The sequence below is a fragment of the Equus quagga genome, chromosome 21 (genome assembly GCF_021613505.1).
Source record: "Equus quagga isolate Etosha38 chromosome 21, UCLA_HA_Equagga_1.0, whole genome shotgun sequence".
NCBI classification, from domain to species: Eukaryota; Metazoa; Chordata; class Mammalia; order Perissodactyla; family Equidae; genus Equus; species Equus quagga.
In genome coordinates this window covers 37,460,159-37,486,981 of record NC_060287.1, presented here as the reverse complement: position 1 = coordinate 37,486,981, position 26,823 = coordinate 37,460,159, and the positions used below count along the sequence as shown (strand labels likewise).

General features: G+C 51.7%; 1 protein-coding gene across 4 annotated transcripts in view; it reads right to left on the bottom strand.

Annotated features, from left to right (window-relative positions):
* Positions 1-26,823, bottom strand: part of LOC124231403 (glucose-6-phosphate exchanger SLC37A1) — a 66,544-nt gene that overhangs the window by 17,508 nt on the left and 22,213 nt on the right. For 2 of the 4 annotated variants that reach the window (XM_046648193.1, XM_046648195.1), the window contains exons 6-15: positions 23,392-23,527; positions 21,523-21,599; positions 20,437-20,603; positions 14,676-14,713; positions 10,171-10,248; positions 7,954-8,085; positions 5,507-5,597; positions 3,224-3,286; positions 2,615-2,700; positions 1,161-1,209 (exon numbers count right to left, since the gene is read on the bottom strand). In XM_046648193.1, coding sequence (XP_046504149.1) covers positions 1,161-1,209; positions 2,615-2,700; positions 3,224-3,286; positions 5,507-5,597; positions 7,954-8,085; positions 10,171-10,248; positions 14,676-14,713; positions 20,437-20,603; positions 21,523-21,599; positions 23,392-23,527 — 917 coding nt within the window. The remainder of the gene's footprint in view (positions 1-1,160; positions 1,210-2,614; positions 2,701-3,223; positions 3,287-5,506; positions 5,598-7,953; positions 8,086-10,170; positions 10,249-14,675; positions 14,714-20,436; positions 20,604-21,522; positions 21,600-23,391; positions 23,528-26,823) is intronic. The other 2 variants (XM_046648194.1, XM_046648196.1) reach the window with 2 other exon arrangements.

Sequence of the window (26,823 nt, the reverse complement as noted above, 5' to 3'; positions counted from 1 at the left end):
CAGAAGGGAGTTAGTGCACAGACGGCACCCCCGGAGAGCCCCCATGGTCTCAGAGACCGTCTAGGTGGGGGCACCTGGTCTCATGCATGGGTCCTGGCCTGAGCGGATGCAGGCGGGTGCTGGACAGCAGCCCCACATCCTGGGGGTGGCAACTACCAGGGCAAGTGTCAGGAGTGTCCTCCTCTAAACTGGCCCCAGGATGTGCTTTGTGAGTCCACTCACACTTTCTCAAAGACTCAGGCTGTGCTCAGAGGACCTGGGCCTCTGGTTCCTCGACCCTCAACGGGCAGCAGCTGCCAACAGAGCGAGAGGCAGCAAAAAGCCCTGCGCACCGAGAACAGCCGTGACTGGGTGAGCGAGCGCTCCCTGTTGTGGTGTCGCGTCTCTGCACCCACAGGTGCAGACGGCAGCCCTCATGGGAAACCTGGAGACCCAGAGCAGCTGAGTTCCCGCAGGCAGGACAACTGTGCCTGATTTGGAAACACAGTCACTTTCCTAAACCGTCCTCTAGGCTCGTTCCCAAACTCTCCTCGGGTTCACATTCCTCTGTGCAGAAGCGCCTGGACCGAGGGGTCACAGGAAACTCCACAGTCCTTACACAGCAGCAACCTGCCTTCTGGGTAGCTTCTAATGGCTCACACCAGCCCCGACTCCTTCTAATCCACACTTCTGGCTTGTCAGGTCAGGACAAGCATTTACTAAGTGTCAAAGCCATGATTTGACAGCATTGCTTGCAGGAGGTTAAAAATAGTCCTGTGGGGTTACGCGGCTGCTCCCAGAATGGTGGCTGACAGGAGCCAGCTGGGAGGTGGCTGGAGCCTGCCCCGTCCCTGTCCCGTCCCTGCCCCGTCCCTGCCCTGTCCTGCGCCTGCCAGCGCTGCAGGTCTCAGGCTGCTCCAGGCCCTCCCGCTGCCTGCCAGCTGACATCTGGCTTCTGTGAGTGGCTCCTGGCTCATCACGGCCCGGGACCAGGTGGTCTGCCCGCTCCCACGCTCACTCTCAAATCTGCCCCACCCACGGAGGGACGCCGGGGCTGTTTTAGCCACATCATATGCTCAGTTATATCAGCTGAATGCTTCTTTCTTGATTTTTTATTTCATTTCACCACACTGTGCAGACAAAAATTGTGTGTGAAAGAAAAGAAGGCCCCATGGACTCACCGATGGTGGCTTCTAGACCCATTTTGCTGATGGTGGAGAATATGTACAGCTGTGAACAGGGTAGAAACAGGGTAACAAAAGTGGTTTACTACAAGCAGCTGACAGACTGCCCAGTAATCTGTATGTCTGACAAGCCAGGCAGCCCCCCAGAGTGGAAACTCCGAAACATGAAGGCAGGTCATGCTGCCTGGGCTCAGCTGGCTGAGGACAGGCGTCTGGGGAGGGCTTGGCAAGTTGCTGCCCAGACGCGCGGGTTCAGATCCAGCACTCGGTGGGCTGGGAACCTGTTGGGGCGCCCCCGACTTGCAGCGCCTGCGGCAGGTGGCCACAGTTGGGGCAGCCCTCCCTGGGCCCCGGGCCTCAGTCTAACGATTTCCTCCCCAGGCTGCCGCCCCGAACAGCTGCACCTGATGCAGCGGGAGCCCTCGCAGCAGGGGCACCACAGCCATCTCTCCAGCAAAGGTCCTTTGAGTGTCTGTGTTGGGCAGTGTCCAAGGCCCCAAGAAGACCGAAAACTAGGCCTTGTTCTAGGGACAGTCGTAGCCTAGTGGAGTGGCAGATGGGCAGATACCCCCAACGCAAGCTGAGGAGTAATAATATTACTTATATTATCGCTATAAAAACAGCAACACTAGGGGCTGGCCCCATAGGTGAGTGGTTAAGTTTGTGCACTCCGCTTTGGTGGCCCAGGATTTTGCTGCTTCGGATCCTGGGTGCGGACATGGCACCGCTCACCAGGCCATGCTGAGGTGGCGTCCCACGCGCCACAACTAGAAGGACCCACAACTAAAATACACAACTATGTACTGGGGGGCTTTGGGGAGAAGAAGAAAAAAAGATTGGCAACAGGTGCTAGCTTAGATGCCAATCTTTAAAAACAAAAAACCCCAGCAATGCTATAATAATGTCTCATTTATTCCTCACATTCCTCCTATGGGGTGGTGCTATTGTCATCCTCGTTTTTCAGATGAGGAAACTGAGGCACAGAGAGGCAAAGTAGCTGCCTGAGGTCAGGTGCTACTAAATGTGTACAAAACAGCATGAACCTGGTTATGCTGGGTAGGGTCAAGGCTGCCTGCGGAGCTAGGGAGGGAGCTGGGGATTCTAACCGACAAGTAGGAGCCTGGGGGTGGGAGGGGGAGGGCGTCCCAAAGGGAGCAGAGGCACGTGGGAGCCAAGGATGATGAGAAGCAGCGGTGCATGCAGAGGGTGGCTTAGCAGTGTGTGGCAGGATGGGGAGGCTGAGTGGAGGTGGCCTGGAGGCAGCTGGGGATATGCAGGCCCGAAGGGAACATGAACAGGATGCTGAGGCGATGGCTGGTACCCAGAAACCGCGAGCCACGAAAGGAGCTGAGCCCGGGCCTGATGGGAGAGTGTCTGCTGGTGGGGAGGACAGACGGGGCTGCTTCCAGAAGCACTGGGGCACAGACGGGGCAGGGGTGGGGCGGGCTCACCGTTGGGGCTGCGAGCAGCAGCATCAGGCCGCAGGTGGAGGCCCTCTTCTCCAGTCGATCCGAGATCACACCTGCCAGGATCCCACCTGCAAGGCAGAGCGGTGGATCCTGAAGGGGCTCGGGTCCCCAGGGCAAGATCCCATGGAGAGGAAGCAGGACATATGCGACAGCAGCAGGGGGAGCCTCTCCTCTCTCAAGTCCCTCCCCACCTCCCCACTAGCGGGAAGCCCAGCTGCACCGGTGCCTGACCTCCCCACAGGCTTATGCGGCTGCGGTCAGACCTGAGTGACTGGGGCGTCTCCCAGTGAAACTAGGGGGGTAATCTTGGCGTCTGGTTCTAGGCTGGCCCCAAAGCTCCTTTCTTGTTAGGGTACTAATCCACCAGTCTGTTGCCTATGGGAGGCACACTCCTATTTCTGAGAGAGTGCTAGCTCAAGCTCAGAGTCAGGGCTCAGGATGTAGAAAGAGGATGTTCCCTAGGGTGACGACCGTGCATCCACTCAGGTGACATGACACCTTGGGGAACACATTTTCCACTCAGCAGTTCATCAACTCCAGGAGATCCCAGGCCACAGGTTCCCGAAGCAGAACAAGTGGTCACGAACTCACCGAAGATTCCACCCACATCAAACAAGGTGGAGAGCTCGCCGGCTTTTTGGGCATCAAGGTGATCTATTAACATGACAACAGAGCGTCAGTGAGGACGTCACAGATGTGTACAATCTACAGCTAACATTTTTTTTTAAAGATTGGCACCTGAGCTAACATCTGTTGCCAATCTTCTTTTTTTTTAAAGATTTTATTTTTTCCTTTTTCTCCCCAAAGCCCCCCGGTACGTAGTTGTGTATTCTTCATTGTGGGTCCTTCTAGTTGTGGCATGTGGGACACTGCCTCAGCGTGGTCTGACGAGCAGTGCCATGTCCGCGCCCAGGATTCGAACCGACGAAACACTGGGCCGCCTGCAGCGGAGCGCGCGAACTTAACCACTCGGCCACGGGGCCAGCCCCATGTTGCCAATCTTCTTTTATTATTTTTTTTTCTTTCTCCCCAAAGCCCCCCGGTACATAGTTGTATATTCTAGTTGTGAGTGCCTCTGGTTGTGGCATGTGGGACGCCACCTCAGTGTGGCTTGATGAGTGGTGCTAGGTCTGCGCCCAGGATCAGAACCAGCGAAACCCTGGGCCTCTGAAGCAGAGCGCTCAAACTTAACCACTTGGCCACGGGGCCGGCCCCATGCCTAACATTCTTTTGTTTCATAAGTATGATTTAAACCAAGTAGCAATTATTAGCTAACTCAGATTAAAAGAAAAAAAAGCAGTCCACTGCGAGGGTAGACACATAGCAAGGATGAAAACCAGACACTCTTAACCAGAAAATGAGGACTCACCCGGCTCAGTCTACTAATTATCCCACCTGGGGCTTAGTGTCCCCTCGGGGTGGCTGAAAGTTAGATGCTGCACAGAGGCTGCCGCAGAGGCTCTGGCACTAGAAGAGTGCCCCGTCACACAGCCATCTGACCGCAGGTTTTATATCTGGGAGGGTCTGCAAGCTTCTCACACTGCAGATGAGGAACCGAGGCTGCATGACGCCCAGCTCAGGAGCCTCCGTGGGACTCTGCACGAGCCCTGGGCTCTAAGGAGGATTGAGGAGGGCCAGTGCAGGGGAAAGGAGACTTGGAGGCATCGGGGACGCTGATCAAGCCCAGCCTGTCCTAGTGTCCTGAACCGCATGCACAGGGGACTTTGTTTTTTTCAAACAATCCCTCAGACTGGAAATGCCAGCAATTCAGGACCCGAGTCCTAAAAATGTCACCCCTTTTGCAATCACAGGGGAACAAAGGAAGAAGGTACAGTGCCTGTCTATCTAGGGCTCCTCTGTCTAGACTGCGTGTGGCTTGCCTGCCCTAACAGACTGGAGTGCCGGACAGGGAAGGAGCCTCGGAAGCCCTGGGGAGCTCCTTACCATCTTCCCATCCGCCACAGGTGCTGTCCCTGCTAACGTGGACCGGTCCCCTCGCTGCTTCCTCAACTTCCACCCCTGTGAGATTCAGCCCTCCTCACCTGGTTCATGTCCAGCTCTGCTTGGCCTTATGACACGGCTGGGGATATGAGGTCTGCACTCCGCAAACCCCCGCGCTCCAAGTTTCTCCTCTTCGTCACATTCACCAGAGTCCACATCTCCTGGGGACCCTGGTTTCTTTTCTCTCTCCTCGAAACCCCTGACTCCGGGGCCCAGACGCTGTGGGGCCCTCCTTGGCCATCCCGTGTCCTTTTGGCCATGGTGGCAACGCCTACACTCAAGCATCTCTTCTCTAAGAACTGTTGGTCCCTTGTCTCATCCTTCCTGCTGTGGCCACACACAGTACAGGAGCGCACATTACAATTGAGCCGGGACGTTCTGTCATAATCTACAGCTTCAGCGCCTGCTGGACTTCGGAAATCTAAGACAAACTGTCAGCTCTCCTTAAAATTAGAGCTCATACCCAAGAAGCACTTTCCAGGTCAGATTATTAAGCATGCAGTATCTCAGATCCCCAGGGCCTCCAGTGCTGCTTGCTGGCTGATACGACCTGAAGTTCCATGTAGCCTAAATTTAAATGCAGGCTGCCCCCAGATAGGAGAGCCCGACCGAACTGGTAGCCACAGCTGGGACCTAACACGTCCACCCTTTAAACTTCGTTGAGCTTATTATTACGGTAATAACACTTTCATATCCAAATCCTTTTTCTGTACATTTCTACTGATTATGTTTGATTCGAAGCGTGCCTCTCAGAGCACCATGCCTCAGCACACCTTTCCCTTCCGCGGCTACAGAAACCAGCAGAGGAAAGCAAGTTCGGATCGGAGCACTGCCCAGAACGCAACGTTTGTGCTTCTAGCAGCAGACACTCACCCACGTTGGTGATGTACAGCGGCAGCCAAAAGAGGAAAGTGTAGCTGACCAACTTCGCAAAGAGCAGACACAGCGAGAACTCGATCACACCCTGAAAGAGACAGTGAGCCGGTGTCTGCCCCACACGTGTACTCAGCAGGTTTGTTTAATCCATAACAGCATTACAAATTACCTCGTTCCCACAAAAACAGCCCGCATCTCTGGTCTGGTTTTAGCACCTCTAGCTGCATGCAGGGAGGGAGCACGTGGTAGTGCTGTTTGTACACTGCAACCTAAGGGTGTGAGATCACTGGAAAACTGAATACAGACCCCCACAGCGCATGACTACCTCTGAAGGTTGAAACCCAATGTCTTTACACCAGATCAGTCAACGAAAACACATACTGATCTGATTCTCTCAGCACATCGCTCTGAACACTCAGCTATTACGTTCTCAAGGAGCGTGGGCATGGTGCAGAGCCACACAGCGGCTGAGCATTCAATGCTGATTTCTTTTTCCCTTGAAATGGAAATCCCTGCAAATTATACAGCGACCCAGAAACACATGGAACAAACGACTCTGACCACTCTGTGAGACACACAGACGACTGCACCCCACCTGGGGCTAAACAGCCCGTGGGTGCTGCGGACAACACCGGGAAGAGAAAGGCACACCTTCATGAGGAAATCGTGGTGTGGATTGATGGCTGCTGCGAGGTTTGTTTGCGTTTTATTTCATGTCTGCTTGGGAAACTGGAGTGAGAACTTGAGTGACACCAGGTACCGCATCCCTGCCCCCTCCCATGCTGCAGCTGCACAGGAGCGTCCAGCAGACTCAGCGAGGAACACAGGCTCAACCCACGGGAAGGATTTTGGAATTAAAGAGCTCGTGTTTCACAGCAGACACCCCAGCATGAGGCTGTGTGACATCTGCACGCCTGTCCTGGGCCTGCCACTGTACTCAGTGCTGTCCTTAAGGGTCTTGTCGAGTCCTCAGGACGTGTGGCATTACGCCAGGCACTGAGCTCATATTACAGACGAGGAAATGGAAGCTCAGAGTGGTTGGGACACCCTGCTCGCTTGTCTCGGCAGGGCCATGGTCAGGCCAAATAACTTTTTATTTAAAACCATCATCTCCTACGGGCCAGCCCACAGAGACCTTTTTCAGTGACTCCAGGAGGCTTCTCCACTGGCCGGAGACCGGCTTTGGGTTCTCTGTGGGCCAGGTTTACCCGGGCGCTGGCAGGACTTCGTCCTAAAGCGGAAGTTCTCCTAAGTTCTTTCATTTCTGTGATGTTATTTTAAGGTTCTAGGTCGTACCATTTACGTTTCTAGCCCCACACAATTGTGGGGGCCTCTGAGTCTGTGCTCCCTCTGCCCTTTCTCACCGAGGGCGAGCATCAGTGAAGCCAGTCTTGTCTGGTGTGGGAGCCACACTTGTTCCTATGGATACTGGTAGGCGAGGGCAGTGGCCCAACGTTTCTACGTGTGGTCCCCGAGGCCTGGCTACCCCAGCCCACGGGGCCACGTGTGCTCTCTCCCCTCCACCTGCTTCTGCTCTTGTGCTCTGCCTCTGCTGCCCTCCAAGGCTCATGGGTTAGGACAACACAGCTTCTAAACATCCTTTTACAGAGCTCCCAAGATTCTCTGCTGAGGGAGCCCTGAATCTAATAAAAGAAAATCTAAAGCCACAGGAAGTCTCACCATTGCACACCTCCCTCACCCCTGTTGGGAATAACCTGCCCCCTGAGTCTCCTTCCTGCCCTGATCACACACAATCCTCCACCCCAGCAGGTACCATGCCTACTGTCCAGAGTCTGGGCCAGCCGCCCCCCCCATGGACCAGCACACCTGGTTTTTAAACAAAGAACAAGCCCAGAGTCCACGGACCATCAGCCCTGTGTGTGCAGGAGTGGCTTCTTTCTTCTCTTTGGTCTCTGCACAGCCCCATTCCTTCCCTGCCAGCACTCACGGGTCAGTCAGACCAGGTCTGTGTTCCTAAAAGTGCTTTAAAGGGTAAAGGAAACCGAGCCGGCTCCTCCAAGCCTCAGAGCAGAAGGTGGCGCTTCCCGGGCTCACACTCAGGGTCTCTGGGTGGCAGGCAGGCAGGCCCGGCAGGGGGCGCACCTCAAGGGCCCTGGCCAGCGGGGTGCAGGCCTAGGGCTGCCAGATTTTCTGGTTTTTCAGGTGAAGATGGGAAGCCCTATTTGTTTATGAAATTTCTGAACTTCTAAATGGAGACAATGAACTTCAAACATTTTTAAACACAGTACGAGGTAAACACAACGCGGCAGCCCCGGCATCCCGAGCCTCCAGGCTGAGATTTGCGGTCATGCTGTGAATTTCCAACTCCTGGACTACAGAGTCACGGATTCCTTTTTGTGAGCTTGACTATTGACAAGCCCGTTTCTTTTCACAGCAAGCACAGGTGCCCCGTTTTGAGACTCTCCCCAGGCACGAGTACTCACGGGGATTTTCAGGGCCCCTGTGAAGCTGATGGCCGCCACACCGCTCCCGCCGTCGGCCGGGAGAACGATGGTGTGGTTCTGGTGGGCAGAATGCTTCCCATCTGACAGCAGCAAGCACTGCATCTCTGGGTCCTGGAGACGAGTCCCAGTGACAGGAAAAAGAGAAGAAGAGGTGTTACCCAGTAGTCCATCTGCTGCAGCGAGGCCACAGTTCCTAACGACCGAGCTGCTCCACGGAAAGTCCTGGGGACATCTTGGACAACAATCTCACCTTAGTCATTGCTTTAAATCATTAGCATTCACGTGTTTTAAGGAAATACTAACTAAAACTCTGCAAAATCCTGTGACTCCTCCCATGAGGACAGATGCGGGTCCAGCACGTGGCTAAGTGATGCCAGAGCCGCTTTCTCTCCATTCGTATTTCCGCCTCGCCCACCTCCTTTCTTTGTGCATTTCCTCATTAAGTCATTAAGAATCACGCCTGGCACACAGGAGAATTAAGCAGTACTATCTGAAAAGCGGTAGCGATCAGGGGACTGGGTACCGCTCAGCTCTGAGCCCACTGGCTCTGAGCTGGGTAAGTCTGGGAAAGGGGACACCGGCGTGTCCTGCCAAACTTGTGGGACATCCTGCCTGCTGACCCAAGAGCCACTTCCAGTGTATGAGCTGCTCCTGCTACAAAAGAGCAAGCCACCAAAGCCTCGTTAGTGCTCAGAGGCCTTTGCAGGGGCTGGCTGAAAGGGGACACCGATCGACAAGGGCCAACACCTGCCTGGTCATGTCCACATCAAGGTCAGCCTGTGGTATGGCCAGGCCTGAAATAAGACCTGCCAGGGCTTCTAACTATAACTGTCTCTCTGGTGACATGCTGGTAAATAGACCTTCATAGAAGGAATAGAAAAGGGAAGAGAAGTTATACTCAGGAGACAGGGCTAGCTTTACTAGGCAGTAACTACACCAGAACACAGGGCTGGGGTTCTGCCTCAAATGAAAAACTAGGTCTTCAATAACAACTGGAGAGAATTCCAGCCACGCGGACATCAATTAAGACCTGATGCTGCAGACCAAATATTTGTGGCCCTCCAAAATTTATATGTTGAACCCCAATCTCTATTGTGATGCTATCTGGAGGTGGGGCCTCTGGTCACGAGGGTGGAGCCCTCATGATGGGATTAGTGCCCTTATAAGAAGAGACCCCAGAGAGCCTGATTTTCTCTCTGCTCTCTGCCATGTGGGGATCCAATTTTAAAGCATTTCAGTTGAATTTCCCTAAAATCCAAGGACTGAGATGTATGAGACATCATTTTCCCCTCTTCCATTATTTCAACCACCACAAATAAATTTCCTTAGGCAATGAAGAAAAAAAAGCAAGAAGACTGTTTAGTGCATTTATCCTTTAAGCTGATTTAAAAAGAAAATAAGTTGTAATTTCAATGATTAAAACCAAATCTATAATGCCCCTGTGGGTCAGTGCAGTGAGCCAGGCAGAAGCCACACAAGAAACTTCTTGGAAGTTTCCTGAAAGGGAAGGGGTGGGGGAAGGCCCAGGTGTGGTGGGAGACCACTGGGCTACACTGCGGCCTCCCCACTTCCGAGGAGGACAGGCAGGTAACTGAGTACCTCCGTGCTTCAGTTTCCTCCTCTACACAATGTGGAGTGGACGGACAGAGGGCTGGAAGATGACTTTTTATGTTATCTCTTGGTCCCATCTCATACTCCCAGCCCACCCTGCACTCCTTCTACCTGAAACCCCTTTGGCCCAGGTACATGCAGACCCGTCCCCCCACTCCCTCACAGCTGGATACGATGCCACCTGTCTAGGGAAGGCTCCCGAGCCCAGGCCTGGGGCAGCTCACCCTCCCTCGGCAGGCTCTGTCTTCCTGGCATTCACAGCAGGTGTTCTGTCTGTGCCCTGACCCCATCCCCTGGAACGTGAGTTCCACAGGAGCAGGGGAGACATTGTGAATGATGCTCGTGGTGTGGCCGAACCTGGGGCAGTGCCTGCAACACTGAATGCTGGCAAAGAGTTGGTGAATGAGTCCCTTTCAAATTTGATTGAAAAGCTTAAAATAAGCTTAGCTTGCTAGCCAAAGAAGTCTAACACGGGCAAACTCAAATTTTACTGTAGAACCACGAGGCCCAATTTTGTTGAGACCCTGGATGTCACCCAGGCAGCGGCTGTGACTTTCGACTCCGCGGCATCCGTGCCTGACTCACCAGAGGCTTGTTCTTCTCCATTAAGACGTGCTTCTGCAGCCTGAGTCTGTGCATGCCATTCTCATAGCCCTTCGAATGCTGGAGAAATATTTTAATTAGAGCCATTACTCAATCAACAGCCAGAAATTACACCTAATTCATCGTAGCAAGGGTACTGACTATTCTCACCAAAGGGAAATGAAACAAAGTGCTCATCAGCTTAATGTCAAGGCTCAGACCCTCAGACAACACAAGGTGAAAATACAACCCTTTCCGGGAGAATCATCCAAGACTGAGGTACAAAGAAACATGAAAACGCCAATTGAGGCAACTTAACTTTCCTTAAGGGCTTTGACATTTTTAACTGACTTTGAAAGGAAAGAGCCTTTAGAAGTAACACAGGCCAATGTTTTTCGCCAAGTGAGGGACAGAGGCCCTTCCTGCGGGCAGATCGATTCAGGAGGAGGAACACGTCCTTCAGCGGGAGAGCGCGGCTTGTGTGACAGCACGCAGCTCGCGCGCTGGGGCTCCGGGGTGTGTGTGTAACGGTCATGTGTTCATTTCTCTTGGGCGTGCACCCAGGAGTGGAATTGCTGGGTCATACGGTAACTCCATGCTCGACCTTCTGAGGAACTGCGTTTCCCAAAGTGGCTGCACCATCTCACATCCCCAGCGGCGTAGGAGGGGTCCGATTTGCGATTGTCTGTCTTTTTGGCAGAGTCATCTTAGTGGGTATGAAGCGGTATCTCACTGTGGTTTTGATTCCATTTCCCTGATGGCTAATGATACTCAACGGCTTTTCCTGGGCTTATTGGGCATTTGTATGTCTTCTTTGGAGAAATGTCTCTTCAGAACCTTTGCCCATTTTAAAACTGGGTTGTGTTTTTATTACTCAGTTCTAAGTGTTCTTTATACCGGTGTCCCTCAGCATCCACACGGGATTGGTTCCAGGACCCCCACGGACACCCAAATCCGTGGATGTTCAAGTTCCTCATATAAAATGACGTAGTATTTGCATATAACCTACGCATATCCTCCCGCATCACCGAATACAATGTTAATGCGGTGTTAATAGTGTTATACTGTATTGTTTAGGGAATAATGAAAGGGAAAGAAGTCTGTGCACGTTCAGTACAGATGCAGCCATCACAGGCCTTTGATCTGCAGTTGGCTGAATCTGTGGATGTGGAACATGTGACTATGGAGGGCCGACTGTATATTCTAGTTACAAGTCTCTTATCAGATGTATGATTTGCAAATATTCTCTCCCATTCTGTGGTCTTTTCACTTTCTTGATGGTGTCCTTTGAAGCATAAATGTTTTCAGTTCAGATGAAGTCCAATTCATCTATTTTTTCTTCCATCCCTTGTGCTTTAGGCATCATATCTGAGAAGGCTCTGCCTAATCTAGGGTCTTGAAGATTTGCTCCTATATATTCTTCTAAGAGTTTTACAGTTTTAGCTCTTACACTTAGGTCTTCGATTCATTTTAATTTTGTGTATGGTATGAGGAAGGGTTCCAAATTCATTCTTTGCATGTAAGTATCCAGTTGTCCCAGCACCACATGTTGAAAAGATTATCAGTTCCCCAGTGAATGGTCTTGGCACCCTTGTTGGAAATCAACTGAGCATTAAGGGTGAGGGTTTGTTTCTGGCCTGCCAGTTCTAGCCCACTGCCCTGTGCGTCTGCCCTTGGTACCACACGGTCTCAACTACTGTAGTTTTACATTAAGTTCTGAAACTGGGAAGTGTGAGTCCTCCAACTTTATTTTTTTTCATGGTTGTTTTGGCAATTCTGGATCCCTTGAATTTCCATATTAATTAAAGAATCAGCCTGTCAATTTGTGCCGAGAAGCCAGCTGGGGTTTTAATACCAATTACGCCGACTCTGCAGACAATTTAGGGGGAGTATTGCTATCGTAATGATACTAAGTCTTCCCATCAGTGAACATGAGATGTCTTTCCATTTATTTAGGTCTTCTTTAATTTCTTTTGACAATGTTTTATAGTTTTCAATATATGTCTTGCACTTCTTTGGTTAAATTTGTTCCTAAATATTTTATTATTTTGATGCTATTGTAAATGAAATAGTCTTAATTTCATTTTCAGATTGTTCATGGCTAATGTATAGAGAGACTATTGATTTCTGTATGACCTTGTATCCTGCAACCTTGCTAACTTGTTACTTAGCTCTAGCAGTTTTTGGTGGGTTCCTTGAGATTTTCTATATGCAAGCTCATGTCACCTGCAAATGGAGGTGCTTTTACTTCTTGTCCAGTCTGCCTGCCTTTCATTTCGTTGACTTCTTGCCCAATCTGCATGCCGGAACGCTCTGGCTGGGGCCTCCCACGCAACGCTGAATAGAAATGGCAACAGCATGCATCCTTGTCTTCTTCCCGATCTTGAGGGAAAGCATCCAGTCTTTCACCACTGAGTGTGAGGTCAGTGGTGGGTGTGAACAGACGCCCTTGATCTGACGGAGGAAGTCCCCTTTACTCCCAGTTTGTTGAATGTTTTATCACGAAGGGCTGCTAGATTTTGTCAACCGCTTTTTCTGCTTCTATTGAGATGATCACATGCTTCTGGTCCCGTATTCTATTTATATGGAGCATTGCATTAATTGATTTTCAGATATTAAACCAACTGCATATCACTGGGATAAATCTCATTTGACCATGGTGTATGATCCTTTTTATATGTTGCGGGATTACGTTTACTAGCATCTTGTTGAGCTTTGCATCTACATTCATACGAGATATTGATCTATAGTTTTCTTTGCTTGCGATGTCTTTGCCTTGTTATCAGGATAATACCTCACAGAAGGGGTGGGAAGTGTTTTCTTTTATTTCTTGAAAGAGTTTGTGAATAATTAGTATTACTTCTTTAAATGTCTGGTAGAATTCACCAATGAAGCCATCTGATCCTGGGCTTTTCTTTGTAATAAATTTTTTAAACTAATAATTCAGTTTCTTTCCTAGTTAGAGGTCTATTCAGATTTTTTATCTCTTGGGTCAGTTTTGCTCGTTTATGTCTTTCTAGAAATTTTCCCATTTATTCTAAGTTATCTAATTTGTTAGCACACAGCTATTCATAGTCGCCTTTATAACTCTTATTCCTGTAGAGTTGGTACTACTGTCCCTTCTCTCATTCCGGATTTTGGTAATTTGAATCTTCTGTCTTTTTTCTTGGTCAGTCTAAAGGCCTGTCAATCTAGTTGATTTTTTCAAAGAACCAACTTTTGGTTTAATTGCTATCTCTATTGTTTTTCTATTCTTTACCATTGTTTTTAGGTGTCATAATGGTATAGTAGTTATATATATATATATATTTTAAAAAAAGGGTCCTTATCTTTTAGAAACATATACTGAAGTAGTCAGAGACAAAATAACATGGCGGTATTTGCTTACAAAATTCATCCTGAGGAGGTGGGGGAAGAAGCATCGGAAGTATTGCTGAAATAGACGGGCAGAGTGATGGGTGCATGGGGTCCATTATACTATTCTTTTTACCTTTTTATATGTTTTGAAATTTCCGTAACAAAAACTTTAAAATATCGGAAAAAATAAGAACGTGGCCCAGAGGACAGCACCTTCACATGGGAACATCCTGGAGCGTGGCTCTATGTAGCGCAAGCCACACTGAAGCGTCTCGCACACGCATTCTGCTCTGCCCAGAAGCTCCGTTTACAACAAAGCAAAGGTAGCAAGGGACAGTGGCAGGTGGGGAACTGGCCAAACTTGCCCTCAGCACCCCAGGGCTCTCGGGCCTCTTGAGAAGGCCCCGTGACAAGGGTTTTGCAGCATCCTACAGAAGGTAGATACAGTTCCTGTGGGAAAAAGAAGTTTGGGGGCTGTCTGCAGAAGCTGATGAAGTGTCTCCAGAAATCCGGCTGATCTCTCCGGCCGTGACCAACCCCTGAGAGGAGGAAAGAGGAAGAGGAGCCATCCCCCTGAGCCACCCGGCCCCACAGCATCCTGGGGCAGCCGGGCACCCCAGGAGCTCAGCGGGCTCAGGGAGGATTTGAATGACACAGCCGCCCACCCCGAATCATACACATGGTGCAGAAACAACCGCTTGTGCTCAGGCGTACTCTCCCGGACTCCTGAAAGCAGTACATGAGGAAGAGTCGCCCCCTCCTTAAAGTCCCTGTACACTCGGTTCCTAGTTCCCATCCCCAGAAGATGTTCCAGGGTGGAAGGTGAGGGCCCAAACTCTCCCCAGTTCCCGAGGTAGCTGGTGAAAGTCAGGGTGTCCCCACTCCACGTGAGGCTCGGCCAGTCCCTGACCTCTGGGTCCCCTCTGCTGGGAAGCCCTTAATCCGACCGCATTGAGCTTCCCATCCGAGTTTCTGTTGTGACTGTCATCATCAGCCCTTCCCTGAAACTGCCAGTATTTGGAGGGTGACTCATGTTCACACTTTGTTACCCACTGACACTGCACAGACGAGCCCAGGCTGGTGACAGTCATGAGACATCTGGCAGATGGCACACTGTCCTAGAGGACAAGAAGCAGAGAGCGAGTCCTTACCGCTGTCAAGGTGGAAGAGCAGGCGATGTCCCTCGGATCTGAAACACCAAACATGTGACAACGTGAACCCTGGGCCGGAGTTTTCACTAACACAAGAAATTAACCCAAACAAGACACCATCTGATACTGTTACTGAATTAGCAACAATTCAAGAAAAAAGACAACGTCCGAGGAGCATGGGGTGGGGTGAAGGCACAGCCCAACCATCCGGCCGAGGACCCACGCCCCCGCCCTCCTCAGGGCCCCGTGACTGTTAAGGCCTGTACTGAGGCGGGTGCAGCGAAGCCACCCTAACACTGCAATGCGGGAACACGAACACGGCTGTGCTCCGTGGAAAGCATTCCACACGTGACGAATAACAATGAGCAGAGCCCATGTACACCACGGTGACCGGCCACGACAGATACGTTTAAAGGATAAGCATCAGAAGGAAATACAAAAACACGAAAGTTTATCAGAGTAGTGGGGTCACGAATAACACCAGGGCTGAGTTGTAAAATGTATGGAGTTAATTAGAAATAAAAACTAGTGGGAACAAAGTATCTATCTTGATATAAAGCAAAATGCCTTTTATCTAAACCCAAGGAGGGAAGGACACGAGAAAAGCAACAAAACCAGAAGCTTTTTTCACCTTCCTACTTGAAAACTACACCAGTGACCTGTGACTGGGAGATGTGGGACCACAGCCAGACCTACAGACACGGGGAGCGGGGGAGGCAAATGCCACTTCTTCAGAAGCCAGAGGGCCGCCTTTTAAATGGCTTCATTTCTCTCTCTCCACCACCCAGAATCCTGGCCTTTTTATAACTTTGGGTTAAACAGTTTAACTGCCTGGAAACAAACTGAGCTAAGGGCTTTAAACTGCCCACAGCAGAGGTCCCTCCCTGGTGACGCAGAGGGTGACGCCTGTGGAGGGCCACACCGAGTTGAGCACACTTCTGCTGGCCTGGAGGCCCTCCCTGCCTGCCCTCTGCGGTGGGCAGGGGGAGCGCTGGGGGTCTGGACGGCCCACCTGAGATGTGTGGTCTCCACTCACTTGTATGATTTTCTGCAGCCACACTGGGATGCCCCAAGGCTCAGTCAGGAGGCCTCCTCTCCTCCTGGGATCTGGCCAGCCCCCCACGCTATGGCTTCTTCTCGGCTTTCACCTTGCAGGACATTAGCACACAGGACCTTGGTGGGGACATGCTGAGAGTGGCTTCATGAGAAGACCTGGAGGGGCCCACAAGCAGGTGCCCTGACCTTTGGGCCTCGCCCTAGGCAGAAAGGAGGAGCAGGAGAGAGCTGGGCCCTCAGCCGGTCACGAGAAGGGGCTCACCGGAAGCCTTCACTGCCACCCCCAGGGTCAGTGACTAGGGACGAGCAGGGTGCAGAAATAAACCACCACGATGCACATGGAATTTGTCTTTCCTATCTGCAAAGGGGCTTCTTCTCTGGGCACAGCATTTGCTCACCATTACTTACAGCTGACTGTCAGCATTCACGCACTCGTGCCCGCCCCGTCACAAGGGGAAAGAACACGCTATCGACTCTTCTCGTCAGGATGGGTCCATTGGTCTTATTTTTGTTCTGCTAAGGAGGACAGAGAGCAGCCCCCTTTGGATCGACAAGCCTTGTGTCTAGGGTGGACTGGGGCTGACAGGTGGCCTCTGGCCCATGGAACTTGCTCCTGTCAGGTCACAGAGGCCTCGTTTACAAGGGCCCGCGCCGGCCCTGAGTGAGGAGGAGAAGAAAGGGGTTCAGAGCCTGCATACCAGGTTCCCCTTGCCCACAGAGACACTCAGGGACACAGGGCCCTGGTGCCTGAGGTCCCCTCACTGGAGGGCTACGGAAATGCCTCCTCCAATGACGCCAGCCGGAGGAGCTGCTGCAAAACGGACATCTCAGAGGCACAGCACAGCAGCGAGTGCAGGGGAGTCCTTCTCAAAGCTGTGGGCACAGAGGGGCCCCTCCAGACCTTGGCCCCAGAGAGACAGGGGTGAATGGAGCCGGGCTCCCCAGACAGTGGAGCAGGTCTGAGTAGACAGGCCCACCTGGGGATCAGGGGCTGTACTGTGGTGATGGGGTCCCCCTGCCAAGAGGTACAGAGCAGATGGGGGAAGTCTGGCCTGCGTGCCAGAGTGAGGGGGCCCTGGTGACCTGCTCTTGGTTCCTTGGTGGGTGGGGGTGCTCATCAGGGCCTCTAAGTTCCCAGGCGGGGTGGAGAAGGACCTGGATGCAGGCTCGCACAGGTGCTCGGACGGCACAGGGGAAGGAGGGCCGGGAGGGAACGCAGGAGTGGTGGAGGACTGGAGCATCCGCAGCGAAGATGCGAGTGTGGGCTGCGGGCAGGGACAGAGCGGGTCCCATTAGCCTTGATAATCACCCACTTAATCAGGAGGAAACAGGGAGGGAAAGCCTCAGATGACAGAATGATGTGGCTGAGAAGACACGATACATGGTATTTCTCAGATGCTTTTTAAAGAAAAGAGTTCCCCCAGTCCCCACGAATAATCTTTATCTCCCAGAGTTCCAGGGACCCAGGTTTGAGAAACACTGACTTAGGAGCCCAAACTCCTATTGTACAAAAATATCTTTCACATGCATATCATCTCTGTAAGAGAAGACAACATTTATAATTAACAAGTTTGTTTTTTTTTAAGATTATCATCTAAATGAAACAAAAATTTTTAATTGAATCCACAAGAACACATCCCAAGGACCTAAGGGGTCCATGGCCAAAGTCTGAGAAAGCCTGAATAGGTGAGCTGGCACTCAGCACACCTCAAGGTCACCACTCTCTGTGTGACCTTGGGCAGGTGAGTGAGCACCCCGAGACTCAGGCCTTCCTTGGAAATCCATGAAACAGCATGTGTCCCGAGCCTGGCATGGCGCCTGGGACAGGAGGCATTCAGTATTTGGCAGCCACCCCCAACCCCTGATGAAATGTCCTGATAATGACACGGGAAGAAGGAGAGCCACAGAGTGTGAGCTCCCTAAATGCTAGGAGAGTCTGAAAGAAGCCTTAATCCCAATGTAAACACCGTCGCTCACTGATGGGGCTCAGGTATGAGGAATGCCCTGTTAGGTGATTTCTTGTGCTGCGAACATGAGAGAGCTTGCTTACACAAACCTGGATTATGGTGCAGCCTGCTACATGCCTGGGCTCTGGGGTGCTAACCTCACGGGACCACCATATTATACGTGGTTCCTCGTCGATAAATGTCATGCGGCACGTGACTGTAACAAAGTCAACCTCAGATTTTAATGCGAGAGGGTAGACGCGACCTCAGAGGCATAGCCGATGCCCAGTGGGAGAACACAGTGAAGGACAGGCTCAAAAGGAAGACATTCAGTGGGAAAGTGGAGAAACACCAGGCCCAGAAGGTTTCTGCAGGCTGTGAGCCAGGCCCTGGGGACCAGCCTGAGCAGAAGCTGGGAGGGGAGAGAGGGAGCAGCCAGGGGGCATTTGACAAGGACGGCCAACCTGAGCGGAGCAGAGGGAGAACCAGCGTCAGGTGACTGGGCGAGATATGCTGGGATGCCCCAGGGCTCTGCTGGGAGACGAGAGTGCACTGAGGATCCACAAAGAATGCAGGTGTTGGGTGGGCAGGGGAGGAGCAGTGAGAAGAAGTTTTTGGTGGTACCGGTAAGAATAGGACAGGGAGCTACCTTGAGGGTCTTGTATAACAACCGTACACTTACCAGTAATGGCTACAGGCTAAGACCATAGGTAAGAAACCCCCCACCAACCAGAGGAACTTGATGAGTGGAGACAGAACACGATGGCCTCTGTGGCCGAGCCTTCAGTCCCACAGCACCCGCTGCCTGCTTGCGGTGCCTTGAGACTCCCTGTCAGCGCCAGCTTGCCACTCTTCCCTCCCAGAGCCAAGGGGCAGCTGAGAGCAGGGGGCAGACACAGGCCGGAATGCGCTCATCTGTCCTCCACATCAGGGTCAGTAAGATCTCCCAGGAAAACCTTACAGGCGGGGTCCCCCGGCCTCAGAGCCTGGCGGGCTTCGAGGAAGCTGCAGTTCTGTCTCAGAGTGGACCCGGGAGGGGAGCAACAGCGCTCCAAGGTCACCACACCTCAGGAGGGGGAAGCCGCAGGTCAGCCCACGGAATAGGAGGGAGGCACTGACAATAGGTGATGGGCAGTGATGGGAAGGCAGCTCCAGAGAACCCTCTGTGCAGACCCTCTCAGCTCGGCCCCACTCCACAGAAGCCACTGAACGCTGGCTCGGTGGGAAGGAGGCTCTCATCTTATTAGGGAAGACCAAACCACAGCTTCCTCATTCTTGGAAATCCTGCCCTGGAGGAGACAAGGCCCCGCAGGATGACAGCTGAGCAGGGGTGGTGCTAGGACCCCCGCCAGGCCAGCAGAGGGGCTCACGCCTCCTGCCGCAAAGAAAATAAGAGCCACCGTGGACTCCAGACCTCCCAGGGCCCCGGCACTAGTGAGGAGGAAGAGCCTGTTCCCCAGGTGACTGACGCGGAAGGAACACCTGGAGGGCAGGTGCTGGGGAGCCAGCCTGGAGGAGAACAGGTGATGAGAAGGGCCTTTCCCAGAACCCTGGTGACACTCAAGCTACAGTTGGATGCCACAGGTTGGCATGTTGGTGAGGGAGTCAAAATACCACTCATCTGCTTAACAACTCACTCACACTGGCCATTTTGAGACGCTGCTAAAAGCTGAGAAAATGGTGAAACTGGGAGGTGAGCCTCAGCCCGTTCTGCTCCCCTGGGGGGCCTGCCTCAAGTCCTTGTCTGAACGCTGGCAGACAAGGCTGGCCTGGAGCCTCAGAGCTGCTTGGCTAGGGGGTGGTTATCTTAGAATTTAAAAGGCTAGCTTTAGCAACAAGAAAAAGAAGTGAGAAACTCAACAGAACACGCCTCACCTTCCTGGATGATGAAGCCGGCAGCTTGGAACGCCCAGGGGAAGCTAAAGTCACCGCCCAGCACAGGTGGAGTCATTTGACCTGGAGCACCCCCACCTGGGGCTCAACAGTGGGGAGCTGCCTAGTACCACACGATCCTACTTTGCTTTCAGTCTAATTAAAGAAGTAAATGCCAACTGTCCCTCATCAGAATAGCTCGTGGGATTAGAACACCCCCACATTCAACAGCGAAGGCAGCACAGCCTCTGCACCATTGGTGTCATAGTTAAGAAGCCTTGTCCCGCAGGATCTCTATTTTAAAAATCAAGCTCAAACTCAATTAAATAAAAAGTTTGATATGGAGTCTGGAATGGAACAAAGAATCTGATTTTCTGGGGGAACACTTCTCACCTAATTAGGATCTACAGTCTAAAGTCACACTATGCTTTATGACATGACCAGAAAGCAAACCATGGCTAACCAGAAAGCAAACAAGCAGGCGGGGCCTCCCGGGTGTGGCCACAGGACTGGGCGAGCAGGGGTGCAATGCGGGCAGGTGCTCCAGCCCTGGAGGTGAGCAACGTGCAGGCCTGAGGAAGCTGAGAGACCCCCAAGCACGGGGAAAACCACACACACCTGCCGGGAGGGGAGGCTGCAGCGCAGGGGGACAGGGTAGAAAGCAGTTCAACAAAGGTTGCCCCAGAAATCAGGAAACAGCCGAAAACCCAGCAAGACCAGGAGAGGGATGGCTAATTGGGGAAGTCTCTACCTGAGAAAGGCAGTCCACTGGCAAGGGGAGGGCCAGCATGACCACATGCCTGCATAGGACTAAGCAACAGCCGCTCTCCTAAGAATGCGCCCCAAAGCCCCTGGGGTGGGTCAGCTCCAAGACCGCGGGTACTTACGTTCGATGAGAAAGAGAAAGCACACTATCCCCATGGCTGCCACGATGGCCCCAGGCACGATGAAGGACAGGCCCCAGCACGTGGACACCCAGTAGCCAGCAATCAAGGACCCCAAAATGTTGCCCACGGACGTGTGGGAATTCCAGACCCCCATGATCAAACCTCGCCTGCAACACAACAAACAAAAGACGGCAAATGACGTCGAGAAGCTCAAACGAGTCACTTGCATAGGACACGCTGCCTGCAACGCGAGAGCTCGTGTAGAAATAAACAAACAGGCAGTGAAGACACTCCTGCCAGCCACAGGACTAGAGGTGTTCACAGGAGAGTCCTGCTTTTACTTAGCCTCAGGCTGTGTAAGTGCACATCTCTCTCAGAGCTCATTTATTCTATGATTAAACAGAGGAAAGAGACCTTTTCCTGAAATTCTTGGCAGGCCCCAAACTTAAACTTGTGCCTCGGCAATCTCAGCACAGTCGTGGGCTGCAATACCCGTAACAGAAGCTCCTGCTGACCAGCCCGGATGGAGGGAGCAGGGCATCGGCGGAAGGCCCCAGGCGGCAGCTTCCCCATCTTGGTTAGTGTCTGCCACACTTCTCAGCCCTGGGCCTGGCCGCACTGTGCTGCGTGTCACACAGACGTTACAGCCAGATCACCAGAGGTGGAGGCAGCTCTGCTATTGGAAGTGGGTGACCCCGTTAGGACTTGTCACACTTCCATGCACCTTAGAGTCTTGTGAAAGTGTAGCCCTTGCTTCCAAAGACCTGGGGGGGCCCTGAACTCTGCATTGCTCCCAGGTGCCCAGGAGGCCAGGCAAAGCCAACGCTGCTGGTCAGCTGTGCAGACTGACACAGCCTCAACCCGGCCCACCACAGCGAGGGCATCTCCTGGCACACGGCCCCACCTGAATTTCAGAGCCTCAAGTCCCAGAGGTTTCAACCGTCTTGTTTCATAGAGTAGACTAGTTAAAGTGTTTTCTTTTTTCCTGCAATAAATCTAAAGAAAAACTAAAAATAAAGTGGTCTGAGTTTCGGCAGAATCTTTTAAAAAGTAAAAGCTGCTGGAAACACAGCTGCCTGTTCTCACCTTCCTTTTCCAAACCAGTTGCTGAGGCAAGTGACGACGCTGGGCCAGCCGGTGGTCTGCACCAGTCCGTTGACGATCTGAGACGGAGGGCGAGAGAGAAGACTCGCTGCAGGGGGAGCACGGTCCAGGGCCGCCTGCCGCCAGGCTCGCGGGAGCGGCCTCTTCTCTGTTCTTCAGAAGTTTGGGAGCCCAGCTGGGACTCTCAGAAGGGGAAGAGGGCAGAACCCTAGTCGATGTGAGCCTCAGCAGCCGAAGGTGTGTTTTAAACAATTTACATACATATATTTATCACAAAAGTAATACATGTCTATTGAATAAATTTTAGAATAAGCAGAGAAAAGAAGGAAAAGAAAATCTCTTGCTAGGAGATTAACTACTGTTAACAGCTTGGGGCCAAGCTTTCTAATCTCTCTCTCTCTTTTTTTTTTTTTTTTGCTGAGGAAGATTCCCCCTGAGCTACCATCTGTGCCAGTCTTCCTCTATCTCGTGTGTGGGTCACTGCCTCAGCATGGCCACCAACAAGTCGTGTCGTTCCACATCCAGGCACTGAAGCTGGGCTGCCAAAGCAGAGTGTGCCAAACTTAACTGCTAGGCCATGGGGCCAGCCCCTGCAGTCTCCCTCTATTCTAAAACTTTTTAGGAAAAAATTTTCTTCTTTTTACAGAACAGTGACTGTACCATAAATATAGCTTATGAGTGGCCTGTTTTCACATCTTGTATCATGGAGAAGGTACTGTTGTTAACGATCCTCTGCAATGAGCATGCCCTCGACCTAGCGCCTGGAGAAAGTATCTGTCCGCTTTTCAAGAGCGCCCTGAGCCGACGTGTTAAAAAGGGATTTAGGAAGGGGAAGTGGGTCTGCTTTAGTCTCGGGAGCACCAGGGGCAACTTTATGAGACGACATGAAACAAGGTCCAGCCTAGTGCCTCCTACGACCCCCACTGGGGCTGAGCAGCTCTCCAGGGGAGTGTCTGGGAGCCGCTGGTCTAGCCCTGGGCCAGCCAGCTTGGCCTTCTCTCCAGGAACGTGCAGGGACTCTGGGAAATTGATTTTTCCTTCCTTCTAATAGTCTATGTTACTACAAAGTGAATCACTTTTGTAATTAAAACAGCCAAACTTTTTCAAGTCCCATGGCAAAATTTTTAAAAGCGAATCACACTCAAGTTGCTTTAATGATTTTATAACACCCTCCTCGGCTATTTGGAGAGCCTCAGAAGCTGAGCACCATTATTTTAAGTCATTTTCCTTTTCCAGTCAACATCTGTCCACAAGGCTGTTGAGGGGCAGAGCCAAGAGTTCAGGACAGTGGGCCCAGCTGGAGGGCAAACCCGCCCAGCCTCTCGGCCTCCACTCCCTTCGAGCACCAGCACGCCCTCTCCTCTCCTCCCTGCCGACTGGCCCCATCCCCACCCTGCAGCTGACGACTCCAAAGTCCTCCCTTCCTCCTGCCCTCACTACATCCCAACCCTCCTGCTCCAGAGTGGTCAAATCTGTCACAGGACAGAACATCTCAAGCTCATCAAAATAAGCGGGCGGGGGCGGGGGGGGGGGGGGGGGGACAAAAACTGAGGGCGGGACGACTCGTGAGGGCTTTGAGCTTCGGCCCCCCTGCTGGATAGGGACAGGATTCTTTAAAAGGCAGCTCTGGAATCTAAGGACAACTTCACGGCTGCCGGAAGTTCAGAGCCAAAGAGAGAAGAGGGCCTTTATATGCCAGTGCTGACCCTGACGTCAGACAAGACACAGTTCCGCCCCACTTCCATCATCTGCTGTCTTCTCTCTCTCGGCAGAGCTGGGGACCTGTGACAAACACCATGTCCAGCTCATTGTGGACACCCCATCCATGGTGAGCAAGGACCCAGACCTTACCTGAGTTACGACGTAGAATCCAAAGCTGTGGATGTTGTAGAAATACCCCAATCCAAACAGGGCAGTAAAGGCGCCACTGGCCAGCATCCCGAAGGTTAGGTAATACCTAATAGGCAGGCGCTCCCCTATTATGCCACTGGGAAAACAGAAAGACAAATGTGAGAAAACAAACACACCCATAATGTAATGACCAGCAATTTCTTTCCGGATGTTTCCACACTGTTCTCTGAGCTTTTAGAACTCTAAAGCACTATAATTTCCAGGAAGATTTTATCACAACTGTTTCCCAATAGAGTATTGATTAACTAGAAATTGGCAACTGACGACAGCTTTTAAGACTTTTCATTTCTAGTAAAAGCACTAACTGTCAAATAATAAATTTCGAATTATGACTTACATATGATGGCTGCCCACTAAAAAAACAAAAACTTGTCCTGCTAGTTAATCTTGCTTTTATATAAGCAATATTCAGTAAATGTATACAGTATTTTAAAATTTCAACCATTCAACTATAGACAAACGTCACGAAAAGGGACCACTTGTGCCCTTGAGTAAGTCTGTTGGCCTTCGAGCTGTCCTTAAGTCACCCGCGTTAAGGCTCTGGGCTGGACGGGCTCTGCCGACCACCCCCGCCTGCCACAGGCACTGCGATCTGGTTTAAAGAGAGCTTTTCTTTAGGGGAAGGTCTGAAAGCTGGAGGAAGAGCCCCTACGCCCCTCCTGAACGCAACGTGACTCAATAAAGAGCTGACCTCTTTGGAGAGCTTCCTCCCAGAGCTGGCTGGGGCTCAAGGAGACAAACGCGGGTTAGTGCCTGGTAGGCGGTGGGGCCTCAACGAAGCAGCGCCGGGGCGCCGGTGAGGATGAAACGTCCCCAGTTTCACGCTGGGGCACGTATCTGACAGGCTTCCACCACAGTCCAAGCACACGACCTACAGCCACAGGAAACAGACTCTCTACTGCCTGACAGGAAATGTCACTACGGAGCAACTTAACACTGTGACTTACTAGGCAAATAAACAACTGCAGAACAATCACAAATGATTGCAAGCCTTGTGGGTCAAAACTCTGTGGGTCTCATTTTCTCCCGCATGATCTTTCTAGGAGTCAGATAAATATGAAAGGGGATGAAGAACGACACCTGCCTGCCGGGGAGCAGTCCTCTGGGAACCATCGCCAAAATACCGGTCTTTCAATACACCAGAGAGCTCTTCCTTCTGGATTTACCAGACAAGAAAGATCTATCTAGTATCACACAAATGACCTTTTAAAATACGAAAGCAGAGGAAGTAATTTAAAATTATAAACAACATTCAGGTGAAGTTTTAAGCTGAGTAGAAACTGATCACATACAAATTCAAGAGCATTCCAGAGCAAAACGAGTTAACCACTTCAACCTGCTGACTTCAAAGACGAGGAAACACATCCCAGAGGGATGCCCAAGGTCACAGAACACACGGCAGAGTCAGACGGGCCTCCTGAGAGCTGGGGCTACCAGCCAGGGCTTTGAAATGTTCTCCTGTGCATGTCTTGCTTGCTATATGACGTTGGGTCCAAGTTTCATCTCTACTGAAAAGTTTTTAAAGAAAAGGCCTAACGGAATGGATGCCATCCCACATTATGTCAGACTCACACAGGTACTAAAGGCCACCCCACGCCTGCTTGAACCTGCCAGGAATGACCTGGGCTAATGAAGGTGCCCACCATACTGACTTATCTCATTTACTACACAAGCCATTTCACTAGCCATATGCCATGATGTCACCAGAAGGCCAGGCAAGGCAGCAGTGTACACCCTTGCTAAGTCATGAGTATACTGTGGGTTTCACACTAGAATTGTGTAATAACCCTCATTGGCAAGTTGCATGAAAAGTTATCTCTGCCAACAAATAAGCAACAATAAAATCACTTTATTTAAACCAGGTTTCTTAACATCTTGAGCCGGGAATGCTTTGTGGTGAGGGGCTGTCCTGTGTGCTGCAGCATACTTAGCAGCATCCCTGGCCTCTGCCCACCAGATGCCAGGAGCACCTCCTTCTCCAACTGTGACAACCAAAGATGTCTCCAGACATTGCTGAATGTTTCCTAGGTAACAGAAAGCACTCCCAGCTGAGAACCATGTTTAAATACTGTTTCCTAGTAACTGAGAAAAACACATTCCAACCTTTGGGTCTTCTTACACTATAGATCATTGGTGTGCAGTAAGACTGCAGTCTTTAGAACTCGGGTGCCCCAGGCCCCGAGAAGCCCAGGCTCACACCGCACTTCCCTTCAGTGGGGCTTGTGTTCTGTGGTGTACCACACGCTTCAGGCTTCGTATCGGCTATTATTCTCTCGTTCATTCGGACAAGTTCCGCAGCACAACACAAGTAGGCAAATAGAGTAAAGCGGGAGCCATCCACTCCATCAGCAGAAGCTGCCTGACTGGGCACCAGCCACCCAGAAGGGCCCTGAGCCAGGGGGGCCCAGGTCCTGAAGATGCCACACTCTGCGTGGTCTCAGGGAAGAAGCTAACATTTTCAGGGATCCCGGAGAGTCTCAAAGCTCTAAGGATCTCTGTCTCTGAAGAAAAGCCTCTTGGGCTAAAGGACTTAGTCCCTGTAACGTTTTTAAACCTGGCTGGACTGCCACAATGCCAGTTTTAATTAGGCAGCCGCATGTCCCGTTACCCACAGAACACCCTCCACCTCCTGAGGTCAGCTCAGGAGGGGTCACAACCTCCTGTAGCAATGCTGGGAACCCACTGTGTCAGGCTCTGTTCTGAGCGTTCCACGTGAGTCTCTCCTTTACTCCTCCTTGCAATCCTACAAGGTAAGAACTATTTCCTCCATTTTGCAAAGGGGACACTGAGACCCAAAGAGGGATCGTATCTTGCCCAAAGCCACACAAGCAAGTGGTAGAGCCAGGATTCAAATCCCAGGAGGGTTTTTCTGGAGTCCACATCCCCAGTGGCCACACCACACAGCCTCTGTGCACCCAGGAGAGGTGCGTTGTTTGGGCTGAGCCGGGCATCCAGGTGGGCTTGCCCACATATACTGTGTAAACTGCTCTGACACTAGGCAGAATTAGTGATCTGGGATGTGAACACAGATGGCGGCCCCTGAAACCAGAGGAGAGGATGCGCTCTGCTGAGCATCACAGGGAGCTGCCAGTACCCTGTTCCTAAGTGACCACATCCCAGCAGGGTCATGGTGTGTCCTCAACATCAGGGCCACGAGGCCATCCACAACAGTCTGCCCTGATCAGCAAAGCTCCCAGGATGTCTAAATGTGCTGCATCACGGTCACACGCTGACTGACACAGCACCACACACATGCTGGCTTTCTCTTTATCCTCGTCTCTGAGAAGAGACTGGAAGGTAAGCGGCCTGCAGGTGGGCTGGTCTCACGCACTCCTGTGTCCTGCAGCACACTGGACACGCTCTGCACCGAGC